This window comes from Theropithecus gelada, chromosome 11 (assembly GCF_003255815.1).
Source record: "Theropithecus gelada isolate Dixy chromosome 11, Tgel_1.0, whole genome shotgun sequence".
Lineage (NCBI taxonomy): Eukaryota > Metazoa > Chordata > Mammalia > Primates > Cercopithecidae > Theropithecus > Theropithecus gelada.
The window spans coordinates 79,238,429-79,254,075 of NC_037679.1; the positions used below are offsets into that span (position 1 = coordinate 79,238,429).

General features: G+C 51.6%; 1 protein-coding gene across 1 annotated transcript in view; it reads right to left on the reverse strand.

Moving 5' to 3' along the window:
* Positions 1-2,798: 2,798 nt before the first annotated feature.
* GCN1 (GCN1, eIF2 alpha kinase activator homolog) overlaps positions 2,799-15,647 on the reverse strand; it is a 71,740-nt gene continuing 58,891 nt past the window's right edge. The window contains exons 46-58 of the mRNA XM_025400917.1: positions 14,363-14,524; positions 13,991-14,083; positions 13,570-13,713; positions 13,211-13,480; positions 12,872-12,985; positions 12,170-12,400; positions 9,893-10,086; positions 9,651-9,765; positions 6,983-7,079; positions 6,239-6,387; positions 5,684-5,791; positions 4,310-4,528; positions 2,799-3,508 (exon numbers count right to left, since the gene is read on the reverse strand). Of these exons, the coding sequence (XP_025256702.1) occupies positions 3,383-3,508; positions 4,310-4,528; positions 5,684-5,791; positions 6,239-6,387; positions 6,983-7,079; positions 9,651-9,765; positions 9,893-10,086; positions 12,170-12,400; positions 12,872-12,985; positions 13,211-13,480; positions 13,570-13,713; positions 13,991-14,083; positions 14,363-14,524 (2,022 nt within the window). The 3' untranslated portion in view covers positions 2,799-3,382. The remainder of the gene's footprint in view (positions 3,509-4,309; positions 4,529-5,683; positions 5,792-6,238; positions 6,388-6,982; positions 7,080-9,650; positions 9,766-9,892; positions 10,087-12,169; positions 12,401-12,871; positions 12,986-13,210; positions 13,481-13,569; positions 13,714-13,990; positions 14,084-14,362; positions 14,525-15,647) is intronic.

Below are 15,647 nucleotides of genomic sequence, written 5' to 3' on the forward strand. Positions count from 1 at the left end.
GCTCTGTCACCCAGGCTGGAGTGCAGTGGCCGGATCTCAGCTCACTGCAAGCTCCACCTCCCGGGTTTACGCCATTCTCCTGCCTCAGCCTCCCGAGTAGCTGGGACTACAGGCGCCCGCCACCTCGCCCGGCTAAGTTTTCGTATTTTTTAGTAGAGACGGGGTTTCACCGTGTTAGCCAGGATGGTCTCGATCTCCTGACCTCGTGATCCGCCCGTCTCGGCCTCCCAAAGTGCTGGGATTACAGGCTTGAGCCACCGCGCCCGGCCGTGAACCATGTTTTAATAACCCCCCCACCGCCTTTATTTTTTGAGACGGAGTCTCGCTCTGTCCAGGCTGGAGTGTAGTAGCGCAATCTTGGCTCACTGCAACCTCCGCCTCCTACCTCAGCCTCCTGAGTAGCTGGGACTACAGGCACCCATCACCAAGCCCAGCTAATTTTTGTATTTTTAGTAGAGACAGGGTTTCACCATGTTGGTCAGACTGGTCTTGCTCCTGACCTGAGGTGATCCGCCCGCCTCGACCTGATTCCCCTACTTTTTAAATCATCTTGCTGCCCATGATTCCTGAGGCTCCCAGAGTTAGGCGAAGGTTTGGGAATGCTCAGTTTATAACTCTTTCAGTTTTCTCTGGATTAGTTAAGAGAATATGACTTCATCACTGACTTTCAGACTCAAGGAAGAGAAAGACGGACAGTCTCCTCTGGAAGATCACTGAGTCTTTGAGAATACTCTGCTTTCTCTAAAGACTTTCCCAGCCAGTGTCCTGTTAAATGGAGTGAGGTCTTCCTCCCCACAGCCTGCAGAGCAGCTGGGTAGGGCTGGAGGTGGGTGGCGTCCCTGGGCAAGGCAGCTGGAGCCGTTCACCTAGTGTGCTGTACACATACTCATTTCCTGTATGTACCTGGATGGGAAAATGCTGGAGGCTCCGCTCTAAAGAATGAAAAATGCTGATGGCTAACTAGCTGTCATAGGAGAAGAGAAAGACTAAAAATAGAGGTCTGGGGACAGACTGCCATTTACTAGCCATATGGCCCTGGGTGAGTGGCCTCTCTGTGCCTCAGTTTCCTCCTCCAGAAAATAGTATTGAGAACCTGCTTCATAGAACTGTTAAGAGGATTAAATGAAATGATACCAAATGTCATCTGTTGTTAAGTACCATTAACCTAGAGAGTACCACCACCTAGAGAATAACTTTGAGAATAAATTTTTAGAGCTTCTCTTCCAAATTCCTCATTGTACAAATGAGGAAACTGGCCCAGGGAGGTCAGATGACTTGCCCAAGGGAAAACAGCTGTACCAGCCTCCAGGACAAATAGCTTCTGCTTCTCTGCTGCTAACCTCAGTGTCCCCAGGGTGCTTGGTCTGGGCTGCTGTTCTCAGGATTGCTAGGACTTTGGGCTGACAAGGTCCTTTCTGCTGGCTCCCCTGGCATGTCCACAACAGCCCTTCATGGCTCACTTCCTGGGAGCTCACACTGTCCTTCCAGACTTGGAATGCAACTCAATATGCTCTGGGAGCCTTTGAGTCATCCCAACTGTCAGTCAAGCTCCATCCATTCCGAACAGAGAGCGCTCATCCTCCTCCAGTTTCTGGAACTGGAATCTGGTGTTTTTCCTTTGGATTTTGCTTAATGAGTGTCTGATACCTCTAAGTATGTCAGGTTCCCCTCCCAGTTGCAGAATGGGGGCTAAAAGCCACAGGTGGATATCAGCATCTGATCCAAGACCCTGGAGGAAACAGTGAAGATGGCCTCAGGCTTAACAGGTTTCCCAGCCCATGCCCTCAACAGAAACTGCCCGTCTCTCCCCACAGCTGACCGGTGGAGGGGAACACATTTGCAGACAGCCTGATGGACACATGCCCTTGGCAGCTGGGAGGATGCTGATGACCATCTGAATTTCACAGGCAGAGAACGGTTACCATGGCTACCAAAAGTTGTAGCCATTGGCTGTTTTGGCTACGAGGACTCAGCTGACCTCTCAAGGTCCCTTCCAGCCCTGGGATTCTACAATTACCTCGAGCCAGCTGACACCATGTCTGCTGCAAGAAAATAGGGCTCGTGAGAAGTGCCTTAGAGGTCACCTTGTCTTATTCATCAGAAGTGTTGAGTCACAGGCCTACTTTCTACCTTGGCTGCATTATTAATAACCAAAGTTTTGCTTTTTTTGGCATAGCATTTGTATACCTTTTATAAACTGAGTTTGCCACCACCACTTTTTATTTCTCTTCCTTTTACAGTTCAGGCCAGTAATTTTGACAGAGGTTTGTCCTGTACTGTGGCCAGGGAACAGCCCAGAAAAACTTGCGTCACTAGGCCCAGTGGGGTGTGCTTCATCAGACAGAATGTGTGTGTCACGAGCCTTCTAAGAATCAGGAGGAAGGAAGTCATTCATAAAGGAGGCAGATGCTGAAATGCAACTTTGGTTTCCTCTTGCAAGTCCTTCAACTATAGGAATGTGGCTCTTATTCACAGGGGGGCTGGATTTCTCTTTACAACTTGAGTACCAGAAGCTCCCTACCTTTCCAAGTCAGAACAGAACAGGGAAGTGGCTAATTTGACCTTTGCATTCTCCACACTGAGATGAGATCATAGGCTGGGCTGCATACCTCTCAAAACCCAGCCACAGGACAGAAGTCTACACGGATTCCTAAGACTTTTGAAAGCAGGGGAGAGATATGCCCAGCAATCAGAGAACTGTGAATACTTACAAAAACAGTTGCAAACCTTTCCTTATTCCTGATGCAGGAAGCTTCATGTTTAATGGGTGTTTGGAGATTTTTAAAAATCTGTTTATATCAAGATTAAATCAAAGCCTTTATTAAACATTCCTCTTTCAAACAGCCTTTCAAACCTATACCCCTCCCCAGACTTGGGAACTGCCAGAGCTGTGGATCATTTTCATCTGACAGGGGTCAGATCCAATCAGACCTCACAATATTGAAAAGCCAAGCCAGACACACCACACTGGGCAGACGTCCACCGTCTGTGCCCCACTCAGGATCTAGGCAAAAGGTTGGTAGCGCCAGCTCTCAAACCAGAGCTCAAGCACAGGAGAAGAGGAACCCGCAGTCTGACCCTGCTATTATAGTTCCAGACCTAGCCATGCTAAACTGGACAAACAGCTCCTGGGCTGCCATTTGCTGAGGCGCATGCGTGTGCTTTTCCTTCTCTTCTCCACAGGAAAAGGTGAGAGATGGAGGAGGCAATTTTCAGTTGTGTGTGGGTTTGATTTAAGGCTTTGGCTGTGGTCTATTGATATATTAAAATACTTTCTGGGAACGCCATCTTCCAAGCTCCCCGTCGGAACAAATGTATTTTCAAAAATGAAAACATTGAGCAAAGATGTGGAGCGGCAAATGCTGCTGTGGGCCCAGGCCTCTCATGTCAGGATGGTGTCGTCCACCTGCTCCATGGAGTCGGCCTGGCTGGCCAGCTTCTTCAGGGACCTTCGGTTAACCTCGTTCAGCACCTCCAAACTGGCCACATCCAGGATCCTGGAGAGGGACTGTGGGGAAGGATGAGTGGGAGGAAACATAGTCAGAAAATACAGCTGCCACGTTCTCCAATCGGAGAAAGACAAAAATCAATTAACCCCAGAACTAGAGACACTGAGGTGGAATTTGGCAAAATAAGGGAATCAGATGGATCCAGGGAAAGCCCATTAAAACACTCATCATGCTTTTCTATTTTTCCCTTTTTCATAGAATCAGGGTCTCACTGTGTTGCCCGGGCTGATCTTGAACTCCTGGGCTCCAGTGATCCTCCCACCTCGGCTTCCCAAAGTATTGGGATTACAGGCATGAGCCACCACACCTGGCCCCACCATGCTTTTCATGAGACGAGGCGGTGGGAGTTGCAGCTTTTGGGCTTTTTTTTTTTCTTTTTGGACACGGAGTTTTGTTCTTGTCACTCATGCTGGAGTGTAAAGGCACGATCTCAGCTCAACACAACCTCCGCCTCCCAGGTTCACACCATTCTCCTGCCTCAGCCTCCCTAATAGTTGGGACTATAGGCGCCCACCACCACGCCCAGCTAATTTGTTTGTATTTTTAGTAGAGACGGGGTTTCACCATGTTGGCCTCGATCTCCTGACTTCATGATCCACCCGCCTCAGCCTCCCAAAGTGCTGGGATTACAGGCGTGAGCCACCGCGCCCAGCCCCAGTCACCCAAATCTTAATCTGCTCCTGAAAGCTAGCACATCCACGGTGCCAGAGAAGAACCTGCGGTTTAAATATTTCCGTGCTGAAGAAGAGCTGAAAGACAGATGCTCACAGCATGCCCCGGTGAGGCCCCCAGGCTCCTACCTGAAACACCTCTTCGCCCTGCCGCATCTTGAGGAGGTTGACAATCGCCTGGTCGCTGTAGGCCCTGACCACGGTGTTCTTATCCTTGGTGTTGTCAAGAAGAGCCTTCAGGATGGGCTTGATGGCCTGGGGATCCAGGGGAGGCAGCGGGTCCTTATTTGCCCACCAGATCATCTTCTCAGCCACCAGCCTGATGTCGCTGGATGGGTTCTGCAGACACTGTGAAAAGAACCACAAACAGGCTTTTGGATAGGCACATCATCTGTTCCTTGAAGCAGCGCAAATGCCCAGCCTCAACACTTTGCCTACAGCATGGACACTGACCCCACTGCTCCTGTGGGAGGGTCCCAGCATGAGTTGGCCCTGGCTTCCTGCACCCTCATCTTGTGCCACTCTCCCCTTGCTCACTACTTTCAGCCCGCATGCGTTTTTGCTTCCTCGAACATCCCAGGGCCTAGGGCCTCAGGCCTCTGCCCTGGCTGGTCCCACCAGCTGGGCGGTGCTTGCCCCAGATCCTCTCTAGGTTGGCTCCTTCTCATCCTGCAGTTCTCAGCTCCCATGTCATCCTTTAGAGGTGCCCCCTGCCAACCTTATCTATATCAGGGTCCTCCCCATGGGCTCCAGGGATCCTGTCTGCCTTGTTCATCTCTACACCTTCAGGACAGTGCCAGGTGAACAAGCAGGTGCAGGCTGATGTCATCACAGACCAGGCTCAATCAAATCAGGCCCCTCAGAAACTCCGTGGGTTCCCGGTGCTGCGGGGGGAGGCAGTCACCCTTGGGAACCTCATTACTCAAGGCAAGGTCCATGCACAGCACCACTGACACTGCCTGATAGCTAGTTAGAGTCCCAGGCATGGCCCCATCTCACTAAAATGCACTCTGGCTCTGATTTCTGTGCACAGTAACGCTTCAGAAGCACACCATATCACACGGGCCACGGGAGCCCTGCTGGCACATTCCTTGGCTTTCCTAACTAGGGCCTGGCACACAGCACAATAACCACACCAAGAAATGCTGGGTCAGCTAGAAGAGGGAGGTGGGAAGAGAGAGGTATTAAGATGGGAACCCAGGTCTATACCTAATTTTACAAAACTAGGGTGCGTAGAAAGAATGCCTAAAATAGCGATTCCTAACTTGATTCAGAGTCACAGGTCAATCTGAGAATCTGACAAAAAGTTAGGCTCCATTGCAGTGTAAAGCACACACAGAAACCCCTTACATTCCATCCCTAAGGGTTCAGCGATCTCCTGGAGGCTGTCCACGGAGAACTAGCACACAACTAGTTGAGGGCACACTGCTGGTGTTCTCTGGTCCTAGGGCCTCCTCACAAGCCAGGTGTTAGGGGTCAAACACGTGCTTGGCCCCCACTCACCTTAACGAACAGGCTGGAGAGTTTGGCCGGCAACTGCCCTCCGCCTGTCTCAATGTGGTATCTCATGAGAAAGCCCATGCCTCGGACCCCGCTCACCGCAATGGGGATCTGTGGAGAACAGACAGCGCTAGATGGGAGGCCCCCCGCCCCTTCTCCAGAGCCAGGGAAATCCCAGTTCCTAGTAATCTCCAGGACCCTCCACCACGTCACCCCTTATCCCTACCAGGGACACTATGACAGCTCTCACTCAGGTAGGCTGCCCCAGCTGAGGCAGATGAGCATAGTCACTGGTTCCCAGGAACAGGGATCCAAGTCCTGACCCAGAAGGGGCATCTGGATTCTTCAACCCAAATTCCTTGTTTAGGTGATGAAACTGGGGCCCAAAGGAATCAAGTGCTAGTCCAAGGGCACAGCAAGTTACCGGCAAAGCTAAAATTATACCCAAGTCTCTTAAGCCCCAGTCTGGGGTCCACCCATGCTATGTCCACAAGGTGCTGCCTATGGGATATGGCCTAGGGGAGGGAGAGGACTGGTCTGGCTGCCCAGATGCCTTACCCTGTCCGCCGTGGCACTGCTCAGGATCATTTCCTGAACATCACTGCTGTATCTGCCAGCACAGAGTCTGCCAGGAGCCACATTCACAGCCACGGAAAGTGCCAGGCTCCGCCCGTGCCGAACCATCCAGTCAATGCCGGACACGTCCGCTGAGTGGAAGGACACGACTAGGATCAACCGGTATTTTCCAGCATGTCCCCAGCACCCATGAGGCCCATAAGCCCACCCCACTGGAGACCAGCATGCTGACCCGGAGCACAAGGAAAACCCAGGCCACACTCACATGGACCTCCTTGCTATCTTGGCAGAAGCTCCCCAAAGCGGCACATTAAGTAAGGAAAGCCTGCCCATGAACCACTCCAGGCTTACAGCTGTGTTCTTTGAGCAGAGACACTGAGGGCTACAAGACCACTGCAAATTCATTATTGTTTGTTTGGTTGGTTGGTTTTAGAGACAGGGCCTTGCTCTGTCACCCAGGCTGGAGTGCAGGGGCGTGATCAAGGCTCACTGCAACCTTGAACTCTTGGGCTCAAATGATCCTCCCACCTCAGTCTCCTGAGGAGCTGGGACTACAGGTGAGTACCACCACACCTGGCCTGGATTTTGCTTTAACTGCTGAATTCCCAAGGAAAGGACAGTCCAGTTCCTAAAAGATCCTCTGAGGGAGGGAGAGAGATGCCCATCAACTCTTCGCTAGGGCTGAGAGGCCCAGGGCCCTGAAGAGGAACTCTCCAGTGTATTTACCCAGCAAGCACTGCTGTAGAACCGCGCTAAGCTCCTCTTCGGTCAAAAAGGCACACAGTTCCCCTAGGCACCCGGCTGAGGAGATGCGAGTGTTGTCCTGACAGGGAAGAGAAGGGAGTGACGGGGTGCAGGGAACAGCAAGAGCTCTGTGGGGAACCAGGGCAGGCAGCTCTAGAGCCCAGGAAGGATAGCAACAAAGAAGGTGGAACAAGCCAACTCAGGGACTTAAGATCCAGTCCTTCCTCTAGGCACTCGTGCTCCCCTGCCAGATTGGGGCTGCCATTCACTGAAACTGCCACTGGTATGGAGTTAAACATTACACACCCAGCACTTCACTTAATTATAGAAAACCCCAGTGTGTATGCATATGGTAATCATCCTCGTAATAGCAGTAATAACTGTATTTACATAGCACCTTTCTTCTTAGGAAGGCTGAATGTTTCATATTTATTATCTCAATTACTATCAACAGCCCTGTGAGGCAGGGAGGGGCAGGAGGGGTGGCACCTGCCCACAGCCACCAGGGAAGCCGGCTAGAGACGGCCACTCTGAGCTCCTTTCTCCCACAGAGCTTGTGTCATCTTGCGGCCAGAATGACCCCTGCTATCTCCCTACTGCATGAATGCCCCACTGCCACCAAAAGTACTTGGGTTCATCCTAGGAAGTCAAACTAAAGCCACTAATCAAGCCAAGGAAGATAAGGAAAGGCATGCACTTCCTGTTCAAATCAGAGCCAGGTACACGAGCAGCTCCGTGCTCCTCCCTGGCCAGCTAACTATGGAATACCAAGAAAGGATTTTTCTTTTTTTGAGTCAGAGTCTCACTCTGTCGCCCAGGTTGGAGTGCAGTGGCCGGATCTCAGCTCACTGCAAGCTCCACCTCCCGGGTTTACGCCATTCTCCTGCCTCAGCCTCCCGAGTAGCTGGGACTACAGGCGCCCGCCACCTTGCCCGGCTAGTTTTTTGTATTTTTTAGTAGAGACGGGGTTTCACCGTGTTCGCCAGGATGGTCTCGATCTCCTGACCTCGTGATCTGCCCGTCTCGCCCTCCCAAAGTGCTGGGATTACAGGCTTGAGCCAGCGTGCCCAGCCCCAAGAAAGGATTTTGTTATGTTCCTTATTATAGGTGCCAACTCAACATGTCCCCAAAACAAACAAACCCAAAAAGCTAATGCCAGGCTGGCACCCTGAACTGCCACCTTCAATCTGAGTGGAGGTTCAGAGGGTAAGAGGATGGGCTGCCAGCAGTTTGGGCCTCTGAGCCTGAAGCGGAAGCCCAGGTGCCAAGCTAAAGCTGGCTCTGACACCCACTCTCTCCAACTTCATCTATTTTAAGCTGCACTGTGGTGAAATGCAAATTATGTTTCAATACTAACTTTTGCTTGCGCTGTACATGACTCTGTGGAAGCCCTGGCAGACTGTGACCAAGACAGCAGACTTTCCCATCTGTCCCCACAGAGAAGGCTGGGGCTGGAGTCCCACAGCCGGCGCCTGGGGACCAGAACTAGGACTTCGGAGCCATGGGAAGTGCAGCAGCAAGTGTGTGTTGGGGGTGTGGGCAGGAGCAGTGTGTGTGTGTGTGTGTGTGTGTGCATATGTGTGTGTCAATGAAGTGTAAAACCACGTGAGCCCAAAGGCCCTCTCCTCCTAGATTGGCCCTACAAATGTAAATTAGGCTACAACAGAGGCTGTCTGAAAGGGAACAGAAAACTCTTCTCCATAGACTCAACTCCCTACTGGCCCCACCGTGCTGGCAGCCAAATATCTGACAGATGCTTCCAGACTGGGTGAGGCTGATGGAACTGGGACAGAAGCAGGAGTCCAGGGCTTCTGGTTTGGACTCTACTACTTGCTGGGTATGGCCCAGACAGGTCTCACCCTCGAAAACAGACCTCTAAGACTTCCCACTGGGATGCACCCTGGAGACCGTTTATCCCACTACACACTAAGTTTCTTGAGGTCTGTGACCATGAGGTCTATGCACCTCTGGGACAGACCCTTTAGCTTGGCAAATGTTTCACAAAACAATAAATAAACCTCTTCCTTTTACAAAAGTGGAAATGAGAGGCAGACAGACAAAATGACTTCTTAAAGATCAGAGAGCAAATTGGTGAGAGGTCTGGGACTCTACAAAGCTTACTTGCCTCATCTACAAAACAGAAATAACCGGCCAGGCGTGGTGGCTCATGCCTGTAATCCCAGCACTTTGGAAGGCTGACGCGGGTGGATCACCTGAAGTTAGGAGTTTGAGACCAGCCTGGCCAACATGGGTGAAACCCTATCTCTACTAAAAATACAAATATTAGCTGGGTATGGTGGCGGACGCCTGTAATCCCAGCTACTCAGGAGGCTGAGGCAGGAGAATCGCTTAAACCTATGAAGAGGAGGTTGCAGTGAGCCGAGATTGTGCCACTGCACTCCAGCCTGGGCGACAGAACCAGACTCAGCCAAAAAAAACAAAAAACAAAAAAAAACAAATCACCAATATATCCACAATACCTGCCCCGTTTCCCTCGAAACCTGAGGAAATGTTGGTGAAGCATACAGGGTGATAGAAATGTCTGGAATGCTTATTCCTACTGAGCTGTACTGGTTCTAACACAAAGTGAAGAACTCAACCTAAGGAGGAGGGAAACCAGTGGTGCCACTAGCCCTGCCTGCAGCCGTACCTCATCGTGTCCCAGCATGCTCAGCAGGAGCGAGACGATGTTTTTCCGGATGGCGGCATCCACTTTGGCCCCTGCTCCCTGAATCACAAACCTCAGGGCCTGCAGCATGGTGTCCCTGCAGAAGCGACGCACCAACTTAAGCCCTGGGTGCCTCCACCACCGCCCCTCCTGCCAGTGCAGGCTCGGCCCAGAGCAACCCCTGGCCTCCTGGAGGCCACAATGCTCCCTTGCTAAAGCCATACCTGACACCTGGGTCCTCCATGGCACGGATGCCGTTGAGCAGCTCTGTGAAGAGGGGATCCACCTTAATGTGGATGGAAATGAGCTTCCCCAGAGCATCTGCGGCCTTCAGGCGCACCCCCCGGTTGGAGTCCTGCAGGGCTTTGGTGAAAGTGGTCTGCAGCTGGGGCAGGAAGGGCTTCAGGGCAATCCCAACCTGTGGGAGGAACCCACATCTGTGAAAGACAGTTGTGGTGGACCCAAAGCCACAGTGTACCACAGGCATGAGAACAAATGATAATCCCAAACTACCACAGCGAGTCCAGCTCTCACACAGGGCTAGAGACAGACAGCCCGTCAGAGAGGCTGAGCACAGACAGGTTTCGCTTGGCCTCCTGGTCATATCCAGCATGCTGTGATGTACTGGAGGAGCAGGAGGCTGAGGAGGCGGCAGCCGCGATCTGAGGGAGCTGTCTCGAAGCCTTGGCTGCATTGCAGTTTGGCTTAGTGGAGACCCATCCATATCGATAAGTGACTCAAAACCTCCTCTGAATACATTAAAGAGCAGGGCAGACTGTCGGCAGTATTGAAGCACAGTTCTAACGCCAAGACAGGGAAAGAAACTCAATGTATAATAGCAGAGCCCATCTACTGAGCAACTGACAGCGGGATACACACTCCACATTCAGCCCTCAGAACAGGCCTGTGAAACAAATGACCTTGGAGAGTTCTCACTGCACCAATGTGCACCCACCTAACTAAAAATCCAGTTCAACCCGACTATACAGCAACACAGGTACACTTCTGATAAAATACAGGTGGGTCCAAGAGTAAAGATTTACTTTTTTTTTTTTTTTTGAGATGGAGTTTCGCTCTTGTTGCCCAGGCTAGAGTGCAATGGCGCTATCTTACTCACCGCAACCTCCACCTCCCAGGTTCAAGCGATTCTCCTGCCTCAGCCTCCCAAGTAGCTGGGATTACAGGCACCCGCCACCACGTCCAGCTAATTTTATATTTTTAGTAGAGACAGGGTTTCTCCATGTTGGTCAGGCTGGTCTCGAACTCCTGACCTCAGGTGATCCGCTCACCTTGGCCTCCCAAAGTGCTGGGATTATAGGCGTGAGCCACCATGCCCGGCTTACTTATTGGGTTTTTTTTTTGTTTTTTGTTTTTTTTTGAGACGGAGTCTCACTCTGTCGCCCAGGCTAGAGTGCAGTGGCTGGATCTCAGCTCACTGCAAGCTCCGCCTCCCGGGTTCACGCCATTCTCCTGCCTCAGCCTCCCGAGTAACTGGGACTACAGGCGCCTGCCACCTCGCCTGGCTAGTTTTTTGTTATTTCTTAGTAGAGACGGGGTTTCACCGTGTTAGCCAGGATGGTCTCGATCTCCTGACCTCGTGATCCACCCGTCTCGGCCTCCCAAAGTGCTGGGGTTACAGGCTTGAGCCACCGCGCCCGGCTGGCTTACTTATTGTTAATTAGGAAAACCAGAGTGGCTGTTCGGAGGCTCAGTGCCAATGAAGGTCTGGAAATACTGGAGTTGGGTGGGTGTGCAGGCTGTGGCAGACACCCAAAGGGGCTAGGGGGAGCTGGTAAATCTGAGCTGGGCGAGTTCAGGAGTTCGAGACCAGCCTGGTGAAACCCTGTTTCTACTAAAAATACAAAAAAATTAGCCGGGTGTGGTGGCAGACACCTATAATCCCAGCTACTTGGGAGGCTGAGGCAGGAGAATTGCTTGAACCCAGGAGGTGGAGGTTGCAGTGAGCCGAAATTGCACCACTGCACTCCAGCTCTGGGCGACAGAGCTAGACTCCGTCTCGGGAAAAAAAAAAAAAAAAGAAGAAGAACTGCAATATCTTTAAACAATGTTTTCCTTGTATTTATGTGGTCCTGAATTTTTTCCTTTGAAAAAGTAGTTTTTCAAAATAATAGCATTTCACATGTACTGAGTGCTTAGTATGTAGCAGGCATCATGCCGGACATAATCTCATCTAATCCCCACATCTAGCAGCCCTTCATGAGGCAGCTGGTATTATTAGTCTCACATTATAGGTGAGGAAACAGGCTCAGGTTATACGGCTTTCCCAAGGTCATCCTGGTCACACAGCTACTAAGGACTTGGAATTGACCCATGGTGTAGCATGTCTGGAGTCCAAGGTCTTATCTCCCTCTGCTATGCTGCTCTCCACAATAAACCTGTTGCCCTGCTGCTACATGACACCTTATAACAAATCCTGCAGACAGAACAGGATGTAACAAATCCTGTTCTCTAAGATCTGAACAAACTCATCAGCCACTCACCTTAGCCAACAAGAGGCTGAGTGTCTCAAGCAGAGCCGCCTTCACATTCCAGCTGAACCTGTCCCCCAGGATGCGGATCAGAGGGCCAGTGATGCTGACCACGGAGGGCCTCAGGGCGTCAGCCGAGGTCAGGCGGATCACCAAGCCTAAGGCTTTGGCTGCCTCCTCTTTCTGCTCAGGGCTACCGGTCAGGACTCCTTCCCGTAACACTGGAAGGATGGAGGTCACTCCCTGACAAGAGAACCACAACTAAGAGTCAAATCTCAAACATCCTGGGCCCCGGTGTCTCCCATGCAAGCAAGCTGGTCCTAACAGTTGTCCTCCCCTCAACTCCATGGGAGATACTGATTCGGGCTGAATCTCAGGATCACAGCCTGAGAGGGCTGGCTATGGAACAGTCTTGGCAGAAACGAGAAGACAAGGGCCCCAACAGGCCTATCACACAGACGGAACATGCAGTGCTATTACCCTGTGGCCCACTCACTCTGGCCAAGGTGACCTGTAGAGCTTAAACCAAAGGCAGCATGAACCCTGTCCCCATCTGGCTGCCATGGAAGAAAACACGCTGTCTGTAAAGGTGCTGAAACCAACCACCACGGCTGCTGCTCCAGCTGCCCTACTGCAGACCTGGGACAGGGGTAAGGGCCAGAAGGGCACAGCAGACTGCATGCCCACAGCCCCCTGCATGAGGCCCTGGCTTACCTTCTTCGGGAGGCAGAACCCTGGCACATGCTCGCCTTTGCTCTCGTTCCCTATAAGCCGGATTTCCTTGTGCAGCTCTTCAATGAGTGCCAGCTGGTTGCCAGCATCCAGCTTCTGCAAGAATCCAGGAAAAAGCGAGAGGATGTAGAGCCCTCTCAAGACTGCTTCCAAAAAATATATGGGGAAAGCATGGGTGGGAGTATAAGCAAGACTCGCCATGAGGTGGTAAACACCAAAGCTGAGTGACAGGTACGTGGGGGATTCTTATAAGTCTATTCCAGTAAACGTCTGGAATTTTCTATAAGCAAAAGTTGGCTGTGGGGTCAGCAGTCCCCTCACCTTAGTGATGGCATTTAGGGCATCCCAGCTCTCCTCCAGAACCACAGGGCTAGAGTCGTTGAAGAGGCGGATCAGGCCCGAGACCAGGCTCCGCAGGTGGCTGGTGTAGTCTGCCTTCGAGCGGGAACAGTAGATGTTGAGGATGATGGCAGCAGCTTGCCTCATGCCCACCTCAGGGCTGCGGGTAGCCTCCAGCAGATCCTCAATGATGATCCGGTGCCCTGTGTCATCCTCTACGGAGAGGATCACAGCCTGACAATTGGCCATCTCCTGCAAACCACAAGGGCCATGTGTGCTGAGCAGGGATCCTCCGGACAGAAGGGACATAAGAAAGCAACAGGAGCAGGCTTGCCCCTTACCAGCTGCTCATCTGGAGTCCCAAGCTTTTCCTTCAGGGCCAGCATGACCGCTGGGAGGATCACGCCAAGATGACGGGTGAGGGCATCACCAGCCACTGACGAAAGGAAAGCCAGCACCCGGGTGTTGACAGGTGGCGTTGTCAGCTGGTGGAATGACGAACATTAACTCAGTGAATACTGTGCCAGGTGCTGCGCTAGGCTCTGGGAACAGATGGGTGGGCAAGAGAGCCCAAGCCCACTGCTCAGAGCCAAGCATCTACTCCAGCATATCCTGGAGGACAACAGGGGAAGGGTGCAATGCTTGCACTGCACCCTCCTCCCCCAGCCCCCCAACATCTACGTTCAGAACTGGTCTTCACTGCAGGCCCTGGAATGTCAATGCCCTGGAGCCAGAAGGTGTTGACCACATGTTGGGATTTACCTTGGGCACGAGGTAGGGTAGCACCACACGACTCTTAATAGCCATGACTTGCTTCAGACCATCCAAGGCAAACTCTGACACCTCCTCATCATCCTGCAGAGGGTGTTGAGGACAACCCTGAGGAATCTGCATCTCTGCTGTCTCAACCAGCCACCGCCAACTTCCTTCTCCACTTGTTTCCCTCCCTCCTGTTGCACCCACATTTCCTCACTGTCAAAGATGAAGCACAAAGTCAAGTCTGATCTTGCTGTACCCACTCCCTCTGGAAGGCCCACATTCCGACTGCCTTGGCAGAATAATCGCCCTGCATTTTGCATCTACAAAGACAGCAAAAGCCAAACTGGTAGGTAGGGGTGTGGTAGATCCACTCACCAGCTGCTTTAGTAAAAACGGGAGAATGTCCTCCAGAGCCTGGTGGCCAATGGTGGAATGCAGCTGCTCGAAAGTCTTGGCTGCCGCCTCTCTAACCTCCTCCAGTGGGTCACACAAAGCCTTCCTTGCCGTAGGCACGAGGGATTCAGAGAAATACAGCACCTGCAATGGCAAGCTATAACTGTACCAGATGCAGGAAAGGCAAAGAAGGAGCAGAAGCAGACAAGAAGCACAGGCAGGGGACTCTGACCCAGCTAGGCCACCCTAACTCTCTTTGCCTGACTTGTCTTTTAACTTAACTCTTTACTGTGAAATTTTAAAAAAGGAGAGAAGGGGCCGGACACGGTACCTCATGCCTGTAATCCTAGCACTTTGGGAGGCCAAGGCGGGCAGATGACTTGAGGCCAGCAGTTCGAGACCAGCCTGGTCAGCATGGCAAAACCCCATCTCTACTAAAAATACAAAAATTAGCTGGGGGTGGTGGTGCACACCTGTAATCCCAGCTACTCAGGAGGCTGAGGCACAAGAATCACTTGAACCCAGAAAGCAGAGCCTATAGCCAGCAGAAATGGTACCCCCATACTCCTGCCTGGGCGGCAGAGTGAGACTGTCTTAAAATAAAAATTTTTTAAAAAATGAAAAAGTAGAGAGGGGCCAAGCACAGTGGCTCACGCCTGTAGTCCTAACACTTTGGGAGGTAGAGGCAAGAGAATCACTTGAGGCCAGCAGTTTGAGACCAGCCTGGGCAACATATTGAGACCTCATCTCTACCAAAAATGCAAAAATTAGGCAGGTGTGGTGGTGCACACCTATAGTCCCCAGCTACTCAGGAGGCCATAGCAAGAGGATCACTTGAGCCCAGAAGGTCAAGGTTACACTGAGCTATGATGGCACCACTGCACTCCAGTCTGGGTGACAGAATAAGACCCTGTCTCAATTTAAAAAAAGAAAAAAGCAGAGAGGATATGATGCACCCCCATGTATCCTTCACTGAGACTTAATAATCAACAGCTTGAATCTTTTAGGTGAATTCTCAATATACCTCCCATCTTCTCTAAGAACAGCAAACTCCTTCCCATGGCATCTGGCCCCCTCTCTCCCTGGACTCTTTCTTTTGCTTATTCTCTTGGAAAACTCCAAGTCCTTCTTCAAGTCTCAATCCAGACTTTGTGCTCTATGAAGTCTTGGGTCTACAATGGAGCCAATAATGGCTCTGCTCCCTCGGTAACGATTCCAGCACAGCAAACCCATCCTGCATTCTAATGATGGTTGGCATGTGGGACTC